We start from the raw sequence: 22,351 nt of genomic DNA on the forward strand, positions 1-22,351 counted from the left end.
AGCCATCATTCGCGATTGGTTTACCTGATGGGGAGGCGGGGTTTGATATTGACAGGGGGCGGGGCCGGGACATCTACAGGAAACATGTCGATCCACATGTGAGCGTAACCCTGCAAGAAGCAACAGGGAGGAGCTTGCCAGAGTAATGGAGAAGGTGTCTCAATAGAATTAAACATAAAAACAGAGATCAGCTTTATTGAGAACATAGGTAAAATTGGGCTTTCAGCGACATATGGATTCAATCAGTGTCTTTTCAAAAGATCTCTCTCACCTGTGACAGGTGCAGTACAGTCATGGTGTTCTCCTTCACCTGTCACAGGTGAGTACAGTCATGGTGTTCTCTCTCACCTGTGACAGGTGAGTAAAGTCATGGTGTTCTCTCTCACCTGTGACAGGTGCAGTACGGTCGTTGTGTTCTCTCTCACCTGTGACAGGTGAGTACAGTCATGGTGTTCTCTCTCACCTGTGACAGGTGAGTAAAGTCATGGTGTTCTCTCTCACCTGTAGCAGGTGAGTGCAGTCATGGTGTTCTCTCTCACCTGTGACAGGTGAGTACAGTCATGGTCCTCTGCACTATTTTCTCTCTCACCTGTGCCAGACCAGGTTTCTCGGTGTTGAGCAGTGAGCGGACCTCTACGTGCTCGGGCACCAGGTTGCAGGCGCCCTCACAGAACTCCCTCATCTCACCCCAGCGATGCAGCACACACAGGGCCTTGTGCTCGTCCAGCTCGTTCAGGTCCTCCTCTGTCTTCTTATTCTTCTTCACCAACTCTGCAGCCCATTAGAAAAACCGCTCTTTAAAATGAGATCTGACCCTTCACATGCCTTTTAAATATTTTCTTATAATGCATAGAAGAGTCATCATTCATGTACATCTTCCACATATATATTACATGTGTCCTGTGACACATTTTTTAGCTTCTAGTATGAAGAACCTCTTAGATGGTATATAAAATTGTTAGCTTAACTTTAAAGGAAGGGGTCTGCAACTTTTCTTGTTTAAAATACACCTTTAGTGTCAGGATTCAACAATTGAACAAGCAACCTCACAATCGAGAAACGGTTGCTGATCAGCTCCTGTTATCCTAACACTGTTTAAGGAGACAAAAGAACAGACCTTCAGGAAAAGCCTCATTAGGGACTTTAAATATCTTGTTGAGGACTTTCACTTCTGACTCCCGGTATTCTGGAGAAGGGATACCATTCTTCCGGCACAGGTCAGCCAGGATGGCTGATGGCTTTTTTGAATCTCGCCACTGATTGTAACCTTCCCTGTGATGGAAGGGAGACACAGACTGAGTGCAGGCAAGAAACATTCATCCACATGCAAGCAGGACTTATCAATGTGCAATCAGTGTTTGGCAACATGCAAGCAGGACTCATCAATGTGTGATCAAGACTCTTCAGCATGTAACCAGGGCTTGTTAGTGTGCAATCAGAGCTTGTCAACATGCAATCAGCTTATCAACGTGCAAGCAGGGCTCGTCAACGTGCAAGCAGGGCTTGTCAACGTGCAAGCAGGGCTCGTCAACGTGCAAGTAGGACATGTGCAATCTGTTCTTGTCAATGAGCAATCAGGATTCATCTAGCCAGGATTATCAACATACAATCAGTTCTCATCAACATGCAGTCAGGGTTTGTCAGGGCACATCAGGGTGTAGTCAGGGCTAGTCATCATGCAATCAGGGCTTGCCAATGTGAAAGCAGAGCAATAGTCTATTACTATTGTGGTCTGTGCCCAGGATAAACAACAATCCGCCTGGTGCAAGTGACAAACCCGCTTCTTGATGACAGTTTCCCATGGAATACTAATAGTAATTCCCAATCCTAGTCTTGGAGGACTGGAATGTCTAAAGGGTTTTGGGCCAGCTGTGCTGGCTAAAGTAACTCATTATTGGCTGAACTGAACCAGTTTAGCGGATTCTCAGGTGCTGTTGCTGACTTAGAATAAAAGAGACCTAGAAATCCTGCAGACACACTGGCCCTCCAGGACCAGGACTGGGGACCCGTGGCGCAGAAGGAACGTGCAAACAAAACCTGCGGCTGGCACGTGGGCCGAGGTTTCGCTATCACGGGAGGTTTAGGAACCTCCAAGGAAGGCAGCGGACCACAACCTCCCCCCCGCCCCGCTCACTTGTCGTAGTAGAGAGCCAGGCCGCAGCCCGCCCTGTGCCGGCTGTAGAAGCGGTTCTCCAGGTCGATCCGGGTCTCCCCGATCATGTCGTCCGAGCCCACCAGGTCGTGATCGAACACGGCGAGGGTGAGCTCCGTCTCCAGGGGGAAGGACACCGTCAGCTCGAAGACCCTGGGGAGAAGTTGGGGAGCACGGGACCCCTCAGCCTGAGTGTGCCTGAAAATCCACTGGGATGTCTTGTGCACAGCAGCCAATCTACCAGCATCTGGACTGAGGAGTCCGGTTTCACACGTGACAGTGACATAGCTTGTGCCAAGTATTGCACTTCGGACAATTTCAAGATGGTTATTTTTTTTATCCCTGCAAGTGCTTCAGAATTCTAACGCTTGGAAAAACAGAACATGAATTAATAACTGAATTGAAATGGAGAAGGAAGTTTCTGTTTAGGGAACTGAAACAGGCAGCTACATTTCCTCCAGTGACTGACAGACACCAGGCAAGGAGTGCAGGAGACCGACAGCTGCTGTACTGTATGTGAGCACGTGTGCTCCGCGTCCACATGGACTCACTCTCCAAACACGGGGTTCAGCTGCTTGGGGATGTAGCGTTCCTTGCTGTCCAGGTGCTGCTGGCCCACCTTCACCACCACATAGGGGTCTGCCTTGCCGTTGGGGTCTGTGGGAGCCAGGTTGGTGGCCTGGGGTTCGAATGCAAGACGTTAAAAAGTCATTATGGACCCCCCTGCCCCCTCCCCCCTCCCTTCAAACCTCACGGGATCATGACCCTCACGATGGCGAGCCGCAGAGACGTCGCTCTGTCACAGGCGGGTTTCGCCCCCCATGGGGATGAATAAAGTATTTTGGAAATGAGTAGAGTTGTACGTTGGTTTTTAAATCCTGGTAGCACCTTTCACGCCTGCCTTCCGGCCTGGAATCAAAGGTACGATTGTCTGGCAGTCTGCAAAGTTGTCTCGCTGCCGCAGCACGCTGGGGGTGAGGACTTTATATACCTGCTCCAAAATATACACTGCGGAGCCAATGGGTGTCTTTGCCCCTGGAGCCCGAAAGTAGTTGAGTGGGAGGAGTGACTCCCACTGGGGCTTGCACTGACAGGGGTGCAGGTAGTCACTGGGGTCACAGGGCACCCTACCCTGACTCAAACTTGCACGGCCGTAACCTGGAGACCCCTAAAATCAGATCTTGGGGTCATGGGTGGAACCCCAGTAAGCTAAGCAAGCCCTGTGTGCACGTGTGCCGATTCGTGGCTCTGTGCTTACCTTCACCATGTACACCCTCACCAGGACCTTGATGGGCACGTTTTTGGGGATCCCTTTGGTAATCTGACATTCTGCATCCTCGTCTTCTTTTGAAATGGGATAAATCAAAAAGGAGCCCTGAAGAGTGAGAGACACAGCAAATACAGAGGTATTAAGACCAACCCCCCTTCAGTCACAGAACAATACCGCTGTGGGACAGAACAATGGCTTTTCAGGGATGGCTACCCCAGGGAATGTATAGTTAATCGCATAAATGTGGCTCTTTACTCCTCTGGATTACAGCTTGTTAACGCAGTAAAGGTCAGTTTGTTTTCCTAGCTTTGACAGACTTCCAAAGGTTGTGTTTAAATTATTTGAATCCGAGACATCTGTGTTAGTCTAGACTAGGATTCCTTATGGATTTTCGTGGGTGTTTGTCCGATTCTTGGTCAGTCGATGGCTCTGAGCAGAGAGAGAGCATGAGGTCTGTTGGAGAAGAAGCTGCTGTCAGGGAGGCTGTGGACACTGAGAGGGGGATGTGGCTCTTCTGTGTGCTCAGACCAAAGTGCAGGATCGAGCACCTTGTACTTCCCCATGGTTCGCTCTTCCTCGTCTTCTTCCTCGTTCTCGCAGTTGGCCTTCCCTTTGAAGATGGGGAAAGTGTGCAGCCAGTCCATGAAGTCCTCGAACTCCTGCTCCAGCTCCGATTTGTAAAGCTGCAGACACACAAACACGCCACAGAGTTACCAGGCAGCAGGCTGAAGCCTGACCTTTGACCAGGCCAGTCCTTCAATTACTGCTCCTGGGTTCCCATTCGACCCTCCTCAGCCTGTCCCGCGGAGCGAAGACTCACCCTCAGGGTAGCTATCATCTTCCTCTTCGGTTTAGGGGGCTCCACCTCAATGATCACGTTGTCCTCCTCTGCGTCTATTGCAGCCAAGTTTAAATTTCCACCATCTGGAGAGGGAAACCGAAACCTCAGAACCTTTCCGGATGTCAGCAAAGTCAACTGATCAGCATTTTAATTTCTTTTCCAAAGGTCAGGGTAACAATGTTTTTTTTGTCTTATGGTGAGAAATGGTGCACTGAATATTCTAAGTGGTGAGTATTCTGAATGATTCTGAATTATTGCTTTCCCACATCGACAATGTTCATCGAAAGACACCTAAGCCTTTTCCACAGGCAGCTTATGGAAGGGGTACCCAGTTTCCCTGTTTTTTAAATCACGCTGAAGGGGTGCAATGCCTCTAAGAAATGTGGCCTGACTGCCTCAGCCCTGAAGACCATACCTCCTTCATTTTGTTCTTCATTTTCCTCGTCATCCTCTGCATTCTGTAATCACATGAGGCAGTGCACTGTAACAGTTATCAAGGCTGGAGAAAAACTACAAGAAATAAAACCTTTGAAAAGAGAAAGAAGAGCTCAAGCACGTATACTTGTTACTGAGATAGAAATATTGTGCTCCCAGTTGTTGGCATTATACCTGACTTGGATTTCATACATGAATGGGGAGTACTCTTCATTTTACAATTCCTGCTTTAGTGCTCTTTCACTCACCGAGTAGAGCAGGAACAGAAATAACTTGAAAAATGCTTTAAACCTCAGAACATTGCAAATGAAAACAAGCCTTGCCACCCATCTAGTCAAGGTGGTATTATGTCAGTCCTCCCATTGGCTGGCTTTTCCCACCTGGTTCTCCAACTCAGCCAATGAGGCGTAGTATTTCGACCACCAATCCAGCTCCTCCTTCTCCGGCTCCTCTTCCTCTAGTTCCTCCTCCTTCAGAATCTTCAGGGGAACTTTCTTCAGGGGAGCCTGGGGAAGACTTATAGCGTTGCACAGGATCCCCAATTTGCACAATCAACCAAAGAACAGTTTTAGTGTCATGCATGCTCAGCAACCCAGCACCTGGAACGTGCCTCTTTATAGTATACAAACACAGAAGCAGGTGTTCTTTGCCAATCAAACGCTGTACATTAAAACGAAGCAATAAAAGAAATCCTGAATCACACAGCAGTACAGACGCAAGAGCCAAATGTAAAAGCAGCAGGACAGTTTTACAGAAGGCCCCGTTGTGCATGTGATTGTTAATGCTCCCCAGGAGGCTTTATGGCAATGAGAAACTAGTGATTATCCAAACAGCAGCATGGGTTCCAACAGGGCCTTCTGAAGCAAATCTACAGCTGCCGCTGAATGAAAGCTCTCCGAGAGAAAGCAGAGGCAGCTCTGAGGCTGGCGAGCAACCGGAAACTGTAGAAAACATCATGGGGCAGCTGGATGTTTTAAAAAAGCTTCCAGGCCAATGAGATTTAAAAATCTGCCCTTTGGCATAATTTATTTGGCTTACACTTTTATCCACTGACTTTAGCAACTAACATTTGCACCCATCTATACAGACGGGTAATGTGCTGGTACAATTTAGGTGAAATGTCTTGGTCACAGATACAACAGCAGTGTCTCACCTGGGATTCAAACCCACAACCTTCCAGCTAGAAGCCTGGAGCATGAGGATGTCAGTGTGGAAATAGGTCATTAGGGTTACTTCAGTGATCCATAAAAAAAGATAACAGCTTCTAACTGAACAGAGTTACTCAAGACTTGACTGAGAAGACTATGGGGAGCTGATAAGTATCCCAGGTCCTCAAAGGCACTGGCAGAGCCAGGCTGTGCAGACAGCAGCAGGGCGCGCGTGCTGACTCTGCTGGTCAGCCTGCACTGAGCCAGGACTCCGGCAGACTCACCGTCACCAGGTTGATGGGGTTGATGGGGATTTTGGTGTCTCTGACGGACAGCCCCTGCAGGTCCATGTTGATCATGGTGTTCAGAGGAGTCACCTTCTTCGGCGGTTTCCTTGCTGAGAGGAAAACAGAACCAGGGTAACGTGAGAGTTTATCTCCTGAGCGGCCCTGCTCTTTTCATCCTTATTTGTGTTATGGCCCATTGAGTCCATACTTCTACAGTAAGTGTGGAAATGTATGAGGGGCTTACACGAAAATGTGGGCAAAACTATTTGTTTGACTTCACACCTACTGAAAAGTGCATTTTAAAACTGAAACATGACCTCATGTCCTCATCCACCCAGGAGTGGTGAAGGATTCTGGAATTACAGTCTTCGGACTACGGGGAATATGAACCAGGAGCCTGTTGTCTAAGGAAATCAAAGACAGAGCACACTTAACTTTTCTGTTGATTCTTCCCTGCTCTTTTTGTCTGTAAAAAGCTGGCATTGTAAGGTAAGGATAACGCCCAGTACCCTTTTTTTATGTCCAGGGTATTAGAATTGAAAAATGTCAACAATTCAAGTGTCCTGTGTATCAGGAGGAATCACCTGTTGTCACTGCAGTTTCAGGCAGGTGCTGGGTGACTCTAGGGGAGAAGTGTCAAGTCATGTTTAGCCAGAGCTGCGTGGGGACACTGATTTTGTTGATGAGGTCATTCCTCTGCTGCTGTTGTTGACTCTGAAGGAAATTTCGAAACTCTGTACCTCCTCATAGAACTCCTGCTATCTCAGGTATGTGCCCCGACATCCCCCCTCTCTCCAGGCTGACTTGAGCATAGGGACACTGGCTTTGGGGAATTTAAGTGATGCACACACAGACTGGGCCCCTGCTCTGTGGACCAGAGCTTGGCTTAGGAGATAGCCACTCACAAAGACCCTGCTGACAAAACAGTCCCTCTGTTCATTTATTCCTGGTGACAAAAAAACAAGCTGTTTTGCTCTCTGGGGCAGCGTTGCTGACTCTGCCCGGGCACAGTCACAGCGGCAGCGATGCAATTTTCCGTAGACAATGCGCTCCAAATTTCTCCAATTAATTCTCCATTGCTGGATTTTTCTGAAGCCCTGCACATGAAGTTTTCCTTGGTTTGGTTTGGTTCCGGAAAAAAAAAAAGGTACCACATATCTGTGCGGATCGACTGGCGCGATACAAGTGAAGTAAAACCGTGAAAAAGAAAAGGAGTGGGAGTTTTGCAGAAGTGTCGCACCGAAGCAGCGGAACACAGCTCGGCCGCTGCGGGAAACTCAAGAGACTGAGATGGATGAAGCGCGATAGGGCTTTAAAAATGAACGAACGAGAAAATAAACATGTAATGTTGTGATTAAAGCCACACTTTCTTCCCAAGGGGGGGTGATCATCTGACCACACTAACTTTGAATGTAGTGTGAATTGGATTTAATCAGGAATTCAATCCAGTCACTCGCTAGTCATCTGAGGCGCTGCAGTCCCTCTAGAGCCGCGCACACTGCGGGCTCCGCGGCGCGCTGCCGCCCTCCTCTGGACGCTCAGTGTAACTGCACCGTCTCCCCGCCCGGGATCACGCTACTGCTGCTGTGTGGGACTTGGCGTGCGTGTGAGTGTGTGTTTTTTTTCTTTGCGACATCTCAGTTTAATCTAGCCAAAGGACGTGTTTGCAACCTAGATGGTGTTTACAATCGGGTGGCCTGGTAGAACTGATCACAGGAATGTTTAAACGGGGCCACACGTGACACGTGTGTCACCTCCTCCTCTTCGGCCAGGTGGTTGAGTCAACATTACTTCAGCGGGCATCGTTGTGCCCAGCGGAGGGTAAAGGGAGAGAAAACGCGGCGCTGAATTCGTGGCGCCTCTGGTTGCCCTGTCTGTCTCCTTGGGTGAGCAGTTCAAGGTTTAAGAGCAAGAGGAAAAGGGGTTCATTCTGGCCCTCTAATTGTTTAAAACGGGGCTCTTAGAGAGACGGACAGGCACACAGCCCACCTCAGCACTGTTCCCCCTGCCGGCTCCGTCACGCCGGAAGCCCCGCCCCCCCCGCGGCCGGGCGGCTCACCCTCAGGCTCCTCCTCTTCCGCCTCCTCCTTCCACTCGTCCAGCTCCTTGGGGGCGAAGTGCATGAGGGTCTGGACCACGTGGGTGCCCACCAGGACCAGCCGGCCGAACGCGCGCCGCTCGAAGACGAAGATGGTGAGGGGGGGGTGCAGGTACACCAGCTCCGGAAGGTCCTGGGAGGAGGGGGGGTCAGTGGATTGGCAGACATGCCGCTTACCGGACACAACCAGCATCTTGGGTTACTGAAGGTGTTTTTTTATATTCTTTTCCATCATTTTAAATTCTTTCTGTTCTGCAGGGCGGATGCTGGGTTAAAGGATTCCTTCTGTAGTTTATATTCTAAACTCTTTACCCCTGTCAGGGTCATTGGGGAAGCCGGGGTCTATCCCAGCAAGCCACAGGCGCAAGGCAGGATACATCCTGGGCAGGACGCCAGTCCACCACTGGGCAGACACACACACTCACACCAGGGCCAGTTTTCCCAGAAGCCAATCAGCATGTCTTTGTGGATGATAACCCGCTCAAACACATAGAGAACAGACACACTGCACTCAGACAGCGCGCTGGGAGCTGAACCCAGGCCCCGGCTCCGTGAGGCAACAACGCTAACCGCTGTGCCCCGGCGCCGCCCGTGTAGTGTCCATCTTGAACCCTGCCCATGCCGGCCCCTCCGCCTGCTCGCGCCGATCGGCCCGCGGTGTCTCGGGCAGCTCACCACGTCGAAGTGCTTGACGATCTGGCTGAAGTTGGGGTTGAGCTTGTAGCTCTGGATCTCCTCGGACTCGATCCTCTGCCCCGAGCACTCCATCCGGACCTGCGGGCGCTCCACCTCGAACAGGTTGACCCGCCTCAGGTCCCGCAGACCCCAGTACAGCACCTGAAAGCACAGCGCCGTTTCAGCCCCAGCCGGGCCCCTCGCCTGCGCTGTCCGTCGCTGAGCCGATCGGGCGACCCTCACCGGCCAACGCCCTGGGAGAGACCCCACTGGCGACACACCAAGAGCCTCCGGTCCCACGGCCATTTACACCGTTCGGAGGAGTAAGGTACCCTGCTGGCCGACTCGGGCGGAGCTCGCTCACCTCGATCCTGAACTTCTTCAGCACGGGCCGGACTCCCTGGGGGATGATGTAATGCCTCTCCTCAGGCAGGTACTCGGGCTCCCTGGGGTCCACGTCCGCCGGGAGAGAGGGCTGATGGGAAAACAGGGAGAAGAGCAGGGGGTGATCTTCTCCACAGCTCCTGAATTGCAGCTCAAACGAGCGATTTAACACCCTGATGGCAAGACGCAGGTGATGTGCCCAGGTATGAAAGACAAGGTCTTGGGTGGCAAGTCTGGGGCGAGGGACAGACATGAGTGTGCCCAGATGTACAGTATAGGGGGTACACATGGCACCTGTGCCGTACAGACCTCAGGAATTTGCAAAGAGCAGTCATTCTGTCTAGGAGCTGTAAAGCCTGCGCTACTGTGGAGAAAAGCAGTTATAAAACAAAAGCTTGCACTTCAAAATGTCAGGCAAAATCAGAAACCATCTGGTTTATTAAGGAGAAACTGCCCATGCAAGTCTGTGTACTCCACAAAATGAGCTCGCGTAACATCATTTTGGTTGTACGGACAGTAAACGGGAGAGTTTGTATCTGCACCACTGCCGTGATAAAGGTGTCTGAGCAATACGGACACCTCGACGGTTCGTGCACTGGTGTCACTGTCTCACTGGCCGGCCAGCAGGGGCCCCTCACCTCCCCGAAGCCGGAGTAGTCCAGCTCGATGAGCTCGAAGGCAGCCAGCAGCTCCCCCGCCTGCGCCTTGCCCTTGCTGATGTCGAAGAACTGCAGCGAGGGCTTCTTGTAGGGCTCCTCGGTGAACTTCAGCTCCGGGTCAGCGAAGGCTCGGCCGATGGACTCCGGGCTGCCCTGCGGACAGGGCGTCAAGCAGGTCAATAACAGGAGAGCAGTCCGGGCCCATTGACCTCAATTACCCCAGTGACCCCAGGGAGGATACTGAACAGGGGACTACAGTGAAAAAGAGGAGGGGTGGAAAAGCAGCAGTCTGGTAGAGTAGACCTCTGCATTTACAGTTCAGCTGGCAGACATGTATACCAGACAGTGCGTCGTGGGAAATGTGGACAATTCCGCTGTTTTGTAAAGTTAGGGCGGCACAGTAGGTTGATGCTTATGGGTTTTTTATCTGAAAAAACAATCTTGAGATCGTATTTTGACGAATTCCATGCTTAAAAATGGCCGAATTTGTTCTGATATTTTTCTGGTTTTCTGTATGCTTTCTGAGCAATGCAACATGAATTTTGCTGAACAACTCTCACATTACAAGCAGACAGCCGGGTGTCTTTCTTCCTTTCAAACCCGGCCATCTACTGTACCGGAAGAGCTGGTGATCACATGGCTTACAAACTTGTCATAGTCGTAGATGCTGATGATGATGACAGGGGGGTCGCTTCTCAGGTCCTCCTTACTGCCCTCCATCAGGATCGGGTCGAACAGCAGCAGCTCGTTCCAGGTCGGGGAGAGAGTCTCCTCTAACACCTGAGGCACACGGCGGCGAGAGAGGGGTGGGCAGTGAGCAGGAGAGGTTGACAGAGACGGACAACAAGGGAGGAGAGTGTAAGGAGACGAAAGAAAGGAGGAAGCGGGGGGTGGAAAGATATTGAAAGATAGATGAAGAAGTCAGAGAGAAAGTAAGAGGGTGACAGAGGTGCTTTAGAGCAGCATAATAATAAAATCATCGTCGTCGTCGTCATCATAGTCATGGGTAGTATGGTCTTGAGGTGGTTAGCGCCATTGCATCTTAGCGCTTGGGTCCTGAGTTTGATCTCAGCCTGGTGTGTCCTCTGTGGAATCTGCATTCCTCCCAGTGCCATACCCAGAAACACGCAGGCTGGTTTACACTGCCCCATGACAGACTGGCATCCTGTCCAGGCTATATTCTACCTCGCGCCCTTTGCCTGCCAGGTTAGCCTCTGACTCACCGCACCCCTGCGTCGGGCTAAGCGACTACTGAATCGGGATGTGGAATTGCCAACTCTTTTGTCTCCACACTCGGGGGAGAATGAGACTCGCAGAAATGCTCCTCCAACACGCCCATCTGCGGATCCGTCTGAGGTCTGAAGCAGGCAGGGGAGCGGAATCTGACGGGTCTCTCGCGGACGGCTCTGCAAACCTCCAGCGCCCCGACAGTCCCTGGAGTCAGCCGAGAGGACCCCCACCTGACAGGGGTGTGCCTGCCACCCAAGAGCTGTGGCAGAGTCCGTAAGACAGACTCACCTTGGTCACCTGGCACTGAGTGGAGAAGACCACCTTGGCGAAGGGGTCGGAGAGCCCATTGTCGTCGGCGGCCAGGATGCCCCGCGCCTGGTACAGGTGGGCGCGCAGTTGGAAGTAGCGACTATCTGCGGGGACGAGACGGATAGGAGCTGAAAGACCCTCCACGCAGCTGTCTGCAGGATTTCCAGGATTCTCTGAAGCACCATCACTTAAAGAGCTGGGAAAAGCTGGCGAACTGGTCTAATTAAGCCTGATTGAAGATGTGAGCCCAGCTAGACTGGAAGCCCACAGATAAATTAATCCTCGGGAAGCAGAATTTGGGAGTTAACTCTGACCCCTATTTTAGCGATAGCCTTTGTCCCAAAAAAGCAGCGTATGTTTGCAGCAGGCTGGAGCCATGAACATTCCATGTAAGCCCTCCAAGCTGAGAAGTCACCGGTCTTGCAGCTGCCTGGACACAAAGAGTTGGTTCCAACACTGGACCTTGTTCGGCTGCCAAACCACACACTCCAGATTTTTAATGAATCGGGTGCAGTGTCCAGTCCAGCGGCTCACTCACCCTCGCAGGACAGTCTGGCTGGGGGCATGCTCATGGGCAGTGGGGTGGTGTAGGTGGCCTCCTCATACAGAGGTCTGAAGTCCGCCGGCAGGCTGCTGAGGCTGTTCTTCACATACTTGGTCACACCCAGCCACACGTACACCTCCAGCTTGGCGAAGATCTCCCCCACAGGCCCCCCGGGCACCTGGGGCAGGACAGGGGACCGAAACACGTCAGACCGATTTCAGACACATCAAATTCGCTGTGTTGGAAATGTAAAGATGGAGAACAATTAATCAGAGAGCAGGGAACAGTTCAAGGTCCTCTAGCTGCTTTTTAAGTTGTTAGTCCCTCCCCTAGTCCCCTACTCCCTTCACCACTAGACTTCTGCAGACACCGAAGGCCCTGCATTGGAACAGGAAAAAGCTGATTTTGTTACTGGAAAATATGTGACCCGCTTTCCCCTCTCCTAAAGGTTCACTGTTTAGCTTATGTCTCTGATCCTGCAAACACGGATCCCGAGTTTATAGGGTCAGATCTAAAGGGAAAAAGAGAAAGAGAGAGGTTTTTACACATTCCATTTTCAAGCTTCTCAGCCAGAAACAAAAAAACTCTCAATACCGAGATCTGACCTTGAGAACCCGGAACGGAGTGATCAGCGTGCGTCAAATACGTATCGCTTTTACATTAAATTCCCAGCTGTGCTGAATGTGAGTGGCGCGTCTCCCTCGCAGTGCTGTGCTAAAGGAAGATGGGAGGCCAGGCGGCGACCAGGCGGCGTTGGAGGAGAAGCGGAATCACCTTCATGTAGACAGTGTGCAGCTTCCCACAGTCCTTCCCCTTCTCCTCCTCCACCACGGAGTAGAGGACGGAGTGCGCGGGGATCCGGGCGTACGCCACCCGCCTCCCGCTGCTGATCATCCACAGGAACACGTCCGGCAGCGTGCTCTGGGGCTGAGGGACACACCACTGTCGTTTCAGAAACCGGCTCGCTTTATTACTGTTTAATAAAGGTGTTATTGCTATGGTAATAACACATTCAATAACACACTTAGCCAAGTCCTCCAGCTTTGTGACATGCTGTTTATACATTCAGCTGTCGGTGCCTCGATACATGACACAAATTGTTGGTAACCTTATTTATGTCAGTTATTAATAAGCGTTATACCTCTACCTATACAAGCATTCAATTAATATACACACAATCTAACAAGGTGAGATTCAAGGACAGAGAGTGACTGACTGCTGCACCATGAGTACCAGGTTAAATACACAGAGCTCTCCCTAGAATTCCTCTTGATGGACAGTTAACACTCCAGTTAGACCAGAGCCGAGTCAGGGACTGTAACCCGACACACAATGGCAGCACAGACGGGAGACAAGGATAACAGTGTTGATCCATATCAGTTAAAACACAAACAACATAATTTGCAAAACACACAAGAGAATGGCAGTTAATAATAACAATACATCAAAATGCCAAATAAAAGACCTTGTTCTGGGATGATGGATGTCGGTAAACTCACTGTGAGTGAAACGTTCATATGAAAGATCTCCTAAGAGGTCGTCACAGTCCTGCTCTACACTGTGCATATGTATTCCCACACATATTCCCATATCTAGAGAAAGAGGTTACTACATATTTTGCTATAGAAAATGGATACAACATAAATTAAAAAGTAGATCATGCTCGTGCTGAAACTGAATATCTCACCTCCTTGGAATAGAATCGTATCTTCCGCAAGATCTTCCTGACATCTCCCAGCTTCTCCCTCACGGTCCTGTTGGTGACTCTCCGGCGCACACGCAGTGCCTGCTTGGCCAGCATGACCTGGAGAAGGGCAGAAGTCACAGCCTGCTTAGGACAGAGCGGACAGAGACACCCAGCGATGGGCAAGGACACAGCTCGCAGTGGACAGAGAGACACAGCCAGCAGTGGACAGAGAGACACAGCCTGCAGTGGACAGAGAGACACAGCCAGCAGTGGACAGAGAGACACAGCCTGCAGTGGACAGAGAGACACAGCCAGCAGTGGACAGAGAGACACAGCCAGCAGTGGACAGAGAGACACAGCCAGCAGTTGACAGAGAGACACACCCTGCAGTGGACAGAGAGACACAGCGAGCAGTGGACAGTGTGACAGCCTGCAGTGGACAGAGAGACACAGCCAGCAGTGGACAGAAAGACACAGCGAGCAGTGGACAGTGTGACAGCCTGCAGTGGACAGAGTCCTCCTATGGCAATGTCATCTCTTAGCCTAGAGTGGCTAAAAATGTTGTGGCTAAAAATATTTGTTGATGACCATGTAGAAGCATGTGATACAGCACTGAAAAGGGTAAAATGAGACATCTCACATTTATTTTAAAGATGAATCTATGTGCCCAGAAACAAAACATCGTTGTAACCACACAACAGGGCCACAGATCACCCCTTCCGACTGAAATGTTTTCCTTGAACAGGAGCCCGTCCTGCAGGCGCTCCACTCACGATGCTTTTCTTCAGGAACTCCAGCCGGGACCTGTCCAGGTTGTTGGGTCGGGTCATTGTCTTCTTGTCCGCACGGGAGCTGTACTGCCTGCAGGCAGAGCAACATACACAAGAATATCTCAAGTGAACCTGCAGCAGCATTTCCCTTGGGTTTGATCTGCCCTGCTGAGCTTCAGCTGTGAGTTAAAGAAGCATTTTACGAGCAACCAAACTAGCTAGATGGGTTGAATGGCCTCTTTTCAAGTTCTTAAGTTGTGCCTTTTCACTTTTCCTGCCATAAAACACGTCTTTGCATTACAGCACTACTGACTATTCGCAGAAAGACTTGCCTTGATCTGTCCTGCGGACTGCCCTCGCTTTGCTGGTGTGTGAAGTTAACTACATGCTCTCAGGTCATCGGCAGGCCACTTCTGACTACTGCTGTCCACCTGAGCACACTTACCTAGAGCACACCCAGCCTAGATCTCAGCCCTAACCTGCACATGAATACTCCAGCCCTAAACCTAAGTCAAAGAGCAGCCATAACCGGGTCACTAAAATACTGGTTATTTAAAAGCATCAGAGTATGTAAAATATCCTGTGTCAGCACTGAAACAGCATTATACTACATACAGTACACTGTAGGTTGTAGCTGCAGAGACAGGTGAGATGATGCAGAGCTGCTGGGGCTCTCCTATAGGTTGTTCCATAATGTATTATAATGACCCCTCATCCACTGCAGATTTTTCAGACAAGCAATTTGAGTACACACAGTTTTTCCAGTGTGACCAGGTTTGGCGACCGTTGGCAAAAAGATTTGCATCGATGCAGCTTCGAGGGTGAAAGCCAGGAGGGACGGTAGCTGTTTACTCGGAGTGGTCAGATCTGTGTAGCTGGTGTGGATCCTACAGCTGCAGTGCCCAACCCTGGTCCTCAGGGGCCTCTGTCAGCCAGGTGTATAGGTCTCTTTAAATCTTTACTTTTTTAAGAACAAGGAAAGGCTTCAAACTGTCTAATTGGGGCAAATGATGTGATCAAGAAGGTAATGGGCAATTAAGGGCTCGGGTGGACAGAAAAGCAGGAATCTGCTGGCCCCCGAAGACTGCAGTCAGGACTGATCTACGGCCAGCGTGTGAAGGATGTTACTGTCTCTCTCTCTTGTGCCGACCATGTTAGTGATCAGGACTGCGCGCTCAGCAATCGCTTTAGACGAGCTCTCCATGCTCTTGGTGGAGGGGGAAGATACAGTAGTTTCAAACCCACGCTTTGGATTTTAAATAATGCTATTTAAAATACGCTATTGCACAACAAGCAATGTTTTCTCCTTCTAGCGCTTTTGACGAGCTGGATTCATTGGTGTTATAGTTCAGTGAGCTGACAGATCGCTTTGGTAGACTGTCACGGTGTGTCACCACAGCCTTGTCACCTCATTTATTTTGCCTATTAGGTTATAGATTTTTACAGCTGAGGTTGTCTTCGCCACAGGGGTTTTTAGGCCCTGATCCCTGCGGCCGACGAGATACCACTGTGTTCATCTCAAGTGGTGTGGAGCATCAGAGCTCCAGAGCCGAGGCTGGGGTTCGAGGGGAGGGTGCAGCGCCCGCAGCAGCACTTACTTGCAGCTGGCCACAAACTCCAGCAGGACGTCCACCAGCCGCTCCTTGGCTCTGCTCTTCGGCCTCTTCAAGAGCTTCTCCACTTCGTCAATGCCTTGCTCCTGACAGGCGGGGCGAGAGGGATCAGACAGAGAGCGAGAGATACTGTATACACCAAAGAGCAGCAACTACCACGGCTTTGGTCACACAGACCGCTGAGCCCAAAACCGTTGCTGGGGTGGAGACCTACCAGTCTGTCGGCCATCTTGGAAAGCCAATTGGTCGCGTAGAGGCGGAAGTTGTAGTCTTCCCAGTAGTTCCACACGTAGAGACAGGGCTTCTCATACAGCAGGGGGACACAGCTAAAAGACCTGTGACACAGCACGGAGAGCCAGACTGAGCAGCAGAGCAGGTAACGGCTCTCCCTCACTGGATGGGACGCCAGTCCAACACGGGGCAATGGAGAAAACGACGATTTAGAATAGCCAATGAAACTTCTCGAAGTTTCTGGGAAGTGGGATAGCACTGGAAGAAACCGATGCAGCTCAGGAAACCCCACAGGAACACGGAGGGAACGAGCAAATTCGGAATTGAACTCTGTACCCTGGAATCGTTAACCTCTGTGCTGCCCCTTTAAATGATGGAAAAAATGGCTGTGCAGACACAGGCTTAGACAGAATCGGTCATGTCACACGATCGCACCCCTCGCCCCCTGCTCCGGCGGTCCTACCTGTTGTACTCCGTGGGCTGTGGTTTCAGGGGGCCCGTGACGGACCTGTCTCTGCTCCCGGGGGCGCTGACCTCCACGCGCTCCAGCTCGTCCTCGGATTCCTCCAGGAGGGGCTGCCGGTCCTCCCCCTGCGCCTCCCTGGCCGCCCTCTTCTTGGACTTCACCACCACGTCCGCAGCCTTGCCGTAGTTACCTGGGCGACAACCGCGGCAGCTCTTACGCCTGGGCCCCAGGAGGAGCACGGGAGAGACGGGCCTCCCCGAGCAGGCCGGGACGTACCGATGGACAGCTCGAAGGTGAGGGGCTTGGCGCCTACGGAGGGGTCGATCATCGTCACTTCGAAGAGAGAGGCGAACAGGAGGAACTCTTCCTTCTCCCCCAGGAAGTTCTGCAGGAGAGAAAACGGACAGGGGAGGGGTGAGGCTTGACTTCAGATGGGTTCTCCCCCTGCCAGCGACACGTCCTAAAAGCATGGATTGTGAAAAGATCCAGATAATATTTAGATGGCCCTTTAAACCAAAAGGAAGCTGTGTGCCTTAAACAAAAGGTGAAAATGAATATTTTGCTGGAAAATGAAAGGTTGTTTTAAATTGTTGCTGTTTTAGCTTTTGTTTATGATTCTTGGTTTAATTTTTGGTAACACTTTAAGTGATGTGCTATAAATTAGCACTAAATTAATTAGGAAACTCCTATTACATTCTAGCCTCTAATGCCTCTCTGTTCAATTAAGGCATGAAAAGATGTGAAATGGCCGCCCATTTCCTACCCAGTTAATTTCATTTATCTCTTCTATTACAGTGAAACTTCCTCAGGCCAACCAAATAGAGCTGGGATGAGAGTAGAGTAGCTTTCTTTTCATTGCCTTTTTATTATTGTTTTATATTTTCATTGCATTCCAGTAGATCTCATAACAAAAAAAAACAACAATTATCTTAGTTCTGCCAATAAAAGGCTTCTGTGCAGCAGCTGATCAGACACAGCAGGAGCAGGAGAGTGCGGACAGCAGTGAAGAGGCTTGGATCCCCAGTCCGTCAGGAACAGAGGGGGCAGCGAGTCTGACCTCGGGGAGGGGGTGAGTCTCCTCCATCTCCACAGTGACTGCCCCGGGCACCTCCGAGCTGGAGTCCTCGGGTTCCTCCTCTGGACCACTGCGCCCCTGCGCCACTGCACCGAAACAGCAACACGGCAGAGGCACGTCAGAGAGGGCTAGTCAGGACCTCCCCACTGCCCTTAGACCCCAACCACGGCCAGGATCTCCCCCACTGCCCCTAGTCCCCAACCCCGGCCAGGACATTCCCCACCTCCCCACTGCCCCTAGACCCCAACCCCCGGCCAGGACCCTCCCCACTGCCCCTAGACCCCAACCCCCGGCCAGGACACTGTCCCACTGACCCTACTCCCCGAACTCAGGCAGAACTGTGTCCCACTGACCCCACTCCCCAAACCCAGGCAGAACTGTGTCCCACTGACCCCACTCCCAAAGCCCAACAAACAATACTCTGTCCAACACCTCTACTCCCCTAACCCAACCAGGAATCCATCCCACCAACCCTACTCCTCAAGCCTGGGCAGGACTAGTCCCAAAGCCCCTACTCTCCAGTTTGCTCCTGTCTTCAAAGTCTAAGATATCTGGAACTTTAGGCACTTATTTGGTTTTAACAATAGTTGCCCTCGTCTCTGATGTTTAATGAACATCAATTATGCCTTATGCAGGCTACAAGTCTTGAACATGAACAAGCTGTTTAGACACACGGTGTTGTTCTAAGCAGAACACTGTACCATGTGATGACATCATCCGCAGGGATGTCGTTGCCCCAGTGACACTGACTCTCATACCCCAGGTGCCTACCTTCCTTGTCCTTCTTCTTCTTCTCCTTGGACTTCTTGCTCTTCTTCTTGAGGGTGAGCCTGCTGAAGGTGCTCTTGACGGCGGCCATGGCCTTGTTCTCCACCACGGCGGTGGGCGAAGAGTACACCTCCACGGCCAGCGACAGCAGGATGCGCCCGCGGTAGAAGATGCCCTGGCCCAGCCCCTCGTTCAGCTCCCGGTGGATGTCGTTCAGGACCGAGTTCTGCGGGGACCCGTACAGGTTGATCCAGGAAGGCCCAAAGGTGGGGTGGAACCCTAGGGATGACCAGAGACGTGATGGTGATGGAACCACCGGCCCACTTTTGGTTCCTGGTACGAGGCTCCGACCACTGGGAGATCAGGCCTTCTTCTCTGCCATGCGGGACTAGGGAAGGACCTCCCAGCCCATTCCAGAGCCTGTAAGCCTTTCAATTCTGTTTAATCGACCGTTTTAATGATTGTGTGCCTGCCATTTTCCAATTTGATTGCTTTATGGTACAGCGCCTGGAGATCATGCATCATGCAAGAGGCACTTTCAAATTTTAATGGTTTTTTTTTTGCCCCATCTGGCATCGATTTGGAAGAGTATTTGCTATTAGAAGAGGGGAAGTCAGTTTTGCACTGGAGGAAAATGCTCGGGAAGTGGCCCTGTTTGTACAATCCCTGACTGTGAATCAGTATATACAAACAAGGGGATGGCAGTGTGCAGCAGCGATTAGGATTCTTCTCTCCTGGCAATGCCACTGTACCCTTGAGCACAGCGCTTTACCTTGTTTGTGTACCTAGGTGTCAACGGGTAGGTGTACTGTAAGCTTTTGAAAGCCTCAGCCATGTATGAGTAATGAGTCAATGCAATGGAACACGAAACACAGCCAGAAAGAAGCGGGTCCCGCTGGGGAAAATAACCAGCGTTACCATTCCTGGTGGGGTCGGATATCTGGTGCAGGTCCAGGAAGTGTGTGGCCAGGGCGACGTCCCCGATGTTGGCATCGTCGAGGACCTGGACCTTGATCCTGCGGGCCAGCGGGGGGAACTGCTCGATGAAGGAGATCTGCTCGTTCCACTCGGGGGCGTTGGTGTCACTCTCCACACTCGTCTCACCCTGGGGACAACGACACCTCACGCTGCTCAGGGCCCGGCAGTGTCACACGGTCTGCCTCGTCTCGGTGCGGCATCTAGGTTTCCTTCTCCTTTCTGACAGGAAACTACGCAGCACAGAACACTGATCCCCCTCTGCACGGTGTGCGACATGATTTTGGATAAGGGGTTGTGGGAGTCTAGTAAAAGATCACAAGTCACTTTGGGCCTTCGATGAATTTGAGACCAGAGCAAGAGAAACAGCTGGATGTTGGATGTGGTGATCCACCACCGTGGCTGACGTCACTGCCTCAACTGAGAGCAAACTACTGTGGCTGACGTCACTGCCTCAGCTGAGAGCAAACAAGTTTACTCAAGGCGTCCACAGCCCTACGCCCCAGGCCGGCTCTACTGTTCTGCACACAGGCCACAATGGAGAGCACTCAATCAGGGATCTAGGACATGTCCTTGTGTCTTTGCCTTCTGAGAACAGACACAGCCCTTTCCCAGAGCTCATAAAGACACAGAAGCAGTGTCTGCACTCATCATCTTGTAGACCTGTGTCAGAAGTGGAGGCAGAGATGTGTGAGCGGAAACCCTGCCTTCTACTGCATCCCGATAAGGCATGGCATTATCCAGGAAGACCCGGTGTTATTCCCAGAATTGGTGTGGCACTGTCGGAATCTATGGGTCTGCTGATAAGGACGCAGTTTTAACAACGTCCGTGTGTTTGCTGTCGGTCTGTTAAAGGAAAATAGAGGGCACCGAGTGAATGGCCAGACCACATCCTACAAAGTAAACATTCCGGGAGCGCGGGTGTGTGTTTGGTGTGTGCGGGCGTGTCCGTGTGGACCTACATTAAACTGTGTCATGCATCGTGAAAGAAACAGACAGCCCTGAGGCGTCCTGGAAAAAGACTGCAGACACAAACAGGGATCACGTTTCAACATTCTCACAAGTCATGAAATAAATGTTCCGCTGAGAACTGGAACAGCCTAAGAGCAAACCTCTCACTGTTTAGTGGCTGCTTAGCTCAACGAGCCCAAGAAGCCAGAGCTCATCCTGGTTTAAGAGTTGGTCAGACGAAGCCTTCAAGTTGGGAGTCCAGAGCCCTGAGCACTGACCTGGCCTGTCCGTTTGAACGCAGGACAATATTTTCTGAAACTGAGCCAGGTCGCATTCCTCCACACGGTATGAGCACCGGGATTCTCTCTTCTACCAATTCTCACCAGACCAGGGTGGAACTGGAAGCTGGTTTTGGTCTTGTTACGTCTTTCTTCATGCCCAGTTATGAGGGACGGGCTGAAGCATCCATTGCTGTTTGCAGTTTTGGTCTCTGATCCCGCCACAAGTAACTCACATGAAGAGATGCGGGAAATGGCCCTGTTCGTACGGTACACTGACATCCTGACCGTGAATTCGTATACACGAACAAGGGGAAAACCGTCCTGGGGACGGGCGCGAGACCTGGCGGTGTTGACCAGCTCCCCGCTCGGCCGACGAGCTCCAGGCCCCGGCTGTCGAAGAGACGCGTCACGGCGCCACGGCGTACCTGCTGGCCGGCGAACGTGACCTGCACGTAGGGGTCGATGAAGACCTTCTTCTCGCCCATCATCTTGGAGAAGCTGCCCATGAAGCCGGAGTTCATGCTGGGCAGCCCCTCCGCCTTGTAGACCTTCACCACGAACTTGGCCCAGGGCCGCTCCGCCGGCATCCTCTTGGGCAGGAGGAGGTTCCTGCAGAGGGAGCGAGAGGGCACTGGAATCAGGCAGGGGAGTCTGGGAAGGGGCACCGGCTGCCTGAAAGAGGAAACTGGCGAGACCAGAATACTGCGCAGTCATCAGACCCTCCCAGCCACTCCCGAGGTTTTCAGAACAACCCGTCCCCTGCATATCTGAGCCAATTATCGATGAATCCCTTACAATTTGAGGATTATTTAAAAAAGGCAGTGGAATTAACGACCAATTGATTATTGATTGATTCACCAGTGAAAAAACAATGGTTCTGTTTTTTTTCCAGCTGAGCATGGTATTTTCCACCTCTCTTCGGACCGCTCTCCTGCGCTCTGCGGTGGCCGGCCCCATGGTGCTCTTGCAGGTCTGCGGGCCACTCACTTCTCAATGTCTTCGTTCTGGCTGCCCGCGGTGGGGATGCTGGGTATGCCCATGGAGTCCCCCTTGGCCACCACGCTGATTGTGCACTTCACGTAACCTTTGATCCCTGTCCGCGTGTCTTTCGGGTCCGTGATGGGGGCCCACTTCTGGTAGAACCTGTGGTCTGAGCCGGGAGAGGCACACACACACACACTGTTGCGTTAGGACCTGTATGCAGGTGATTTCTGTTTTCTAACCTCTCACCAGCATTAACAGGTCATGATCATTCTGCAGTTCTCATTGCTGCTTTTGTGCAAATTCACAAGACAGTGTCTAGATCACTTATCAACGTACCGTAGAACTCTGCTGAATTGCTTAAATTCCACAGAAAAAGGCAAACAAACCACTAACAGAGCTTATACACCGATTGCAGTGTGGGACTCAGCTGTGATCTACAGCATCAGAATTCTGAACATCATCCTGCATCTGATTAAGCTGATTAAGATCTGGCTAAGATAAGGCTAATTTAAATAGTT

At 51.3% G+C, this 22,351-nt stretch overlaps 1 protein-coding gene across 1 annotated transcript in view; it reads right to left on the reverse strand.

Moving 5' to 3' along the window:
* fer1l4 (fer-1 like family member 4) overlaps window positions 1-22,351 on the reverse strand; it is a 36,167-nt gene that overhangs the window by 3,984 nt on the left and 9,832 nt on the right. The window contains exons 12-41 of the mRNA XM_088607475.1: window positions 21,837-21,999; window positions 21,275-21,458; window positions 19,561-19,747; window positions 18,646-18,921; window positions 17,857-17,960; window positions 17,076-17,184; window positions 16,797-16,989; window positions 16,317-16,437; window positions 16,088-16,188; window positions 14,493-14,580; window positions 13,720-13,836; window positions 12,807-12,959; window positions 12,027-12,210; window positions 11,468-11,592; window positions 10,595-10,729; window positions 9,929-10,102; window positions 9,271-9,381; window positions 8,907-9,068; window positions 8,193-8,364; window positions 6,131-6,243; window positions 5,079-5,204; window positions 4,679-4,721; window positions 4,243-4,346; window positions 3,971-4,105; window positions 3,411-3,527; window positions 2,704-2,831; window positions 2,135-2,305; window positions 1,118-1,272; window positions 590-771; window positions 25-110 (exon numbers count right to left, since the gene is read on the reverse strand). Coding sequence (XP_088463601.1) covers window positions 25-110; window positions 590-771; window positions 1,118-1,272; window positions 2,135-2,305; window positions 2,704-2,831; window positions 3,411-3,527; window positions 3,971-4,105; window positions 4,243-4,346; window positions 4,679-4,721; window positions 5,079-5,204; window positions 6,131-6,243; window positions 8,193-8,364; window positions 8,907-9,068; window positions 9,271-9,381; window positions 9,929-10,102; window positions 10,595-10,729; window positions 11,468-11,592; window positions 12,027-12,210; window positions 12,807-12,959; window positions 13,720-13,836; window positions 14,493-14,580; window positions 16,088-16,188; window positions 16,317-16,437; window positions 16,797-16,989; window positions 17,076-17,184; window positions 17,857-17,960; window positions 18,646-18,921; window positions 19,561-19,747; window positions 21,275-21,458; window positions 21,837-21,999 — 4,219 coding nt within the window. The remainder of the gene's footprint in view (window positions 1-24; window positions 111-589; window positions 772-1,117; window positions 1,273-2,134; window positions 2,306-2,703; window positions 2,832-3,410; window positions 3,528-3,970; window positions 4,106-4,242; window positions 4,347-4,678; window positions 4,722-5,078; window positions 5,205-6,130; window positions 6,244-8,192; window positions 8,365-8,906; window positions 9,069-9,270; window positions 9,382-9,928; window positions 10,103-10,594; window positions 10,730-11,467; window positions 11,593-12,026; window positions 12,211-12,806; window positions 12,960-13,719; window positions 13,837-14,492; window positions 14,581-16,087; window positions 16,189-16,316; window positions 16,438-16,796; window positions 16,990-17,075; window positions 17,185-17,856; window positions 17,961-18,645; window positions 18,922-19,560; window positions 19,748-21,274; window positions 21,459-21,836; window positions 22,000-22,351) is intronic.

This window comes from Lepisosteus platostomus, chromosome 15 (genome assembly GCF_059453375.1).
Source record: "Lepisosteus platostomus isolate fLepPlt1 chromosome 15, fLepPlt1.hap1, whole genome shotgun sequence".
Taxonomy (NCBI): domain Eukaryota; kingdom Metazoa; phylum Chordata; class Actinopteri; order Semionotiformes; family Lepisosteidae; genus Lepisosteus; species Lepisosteus platostomus.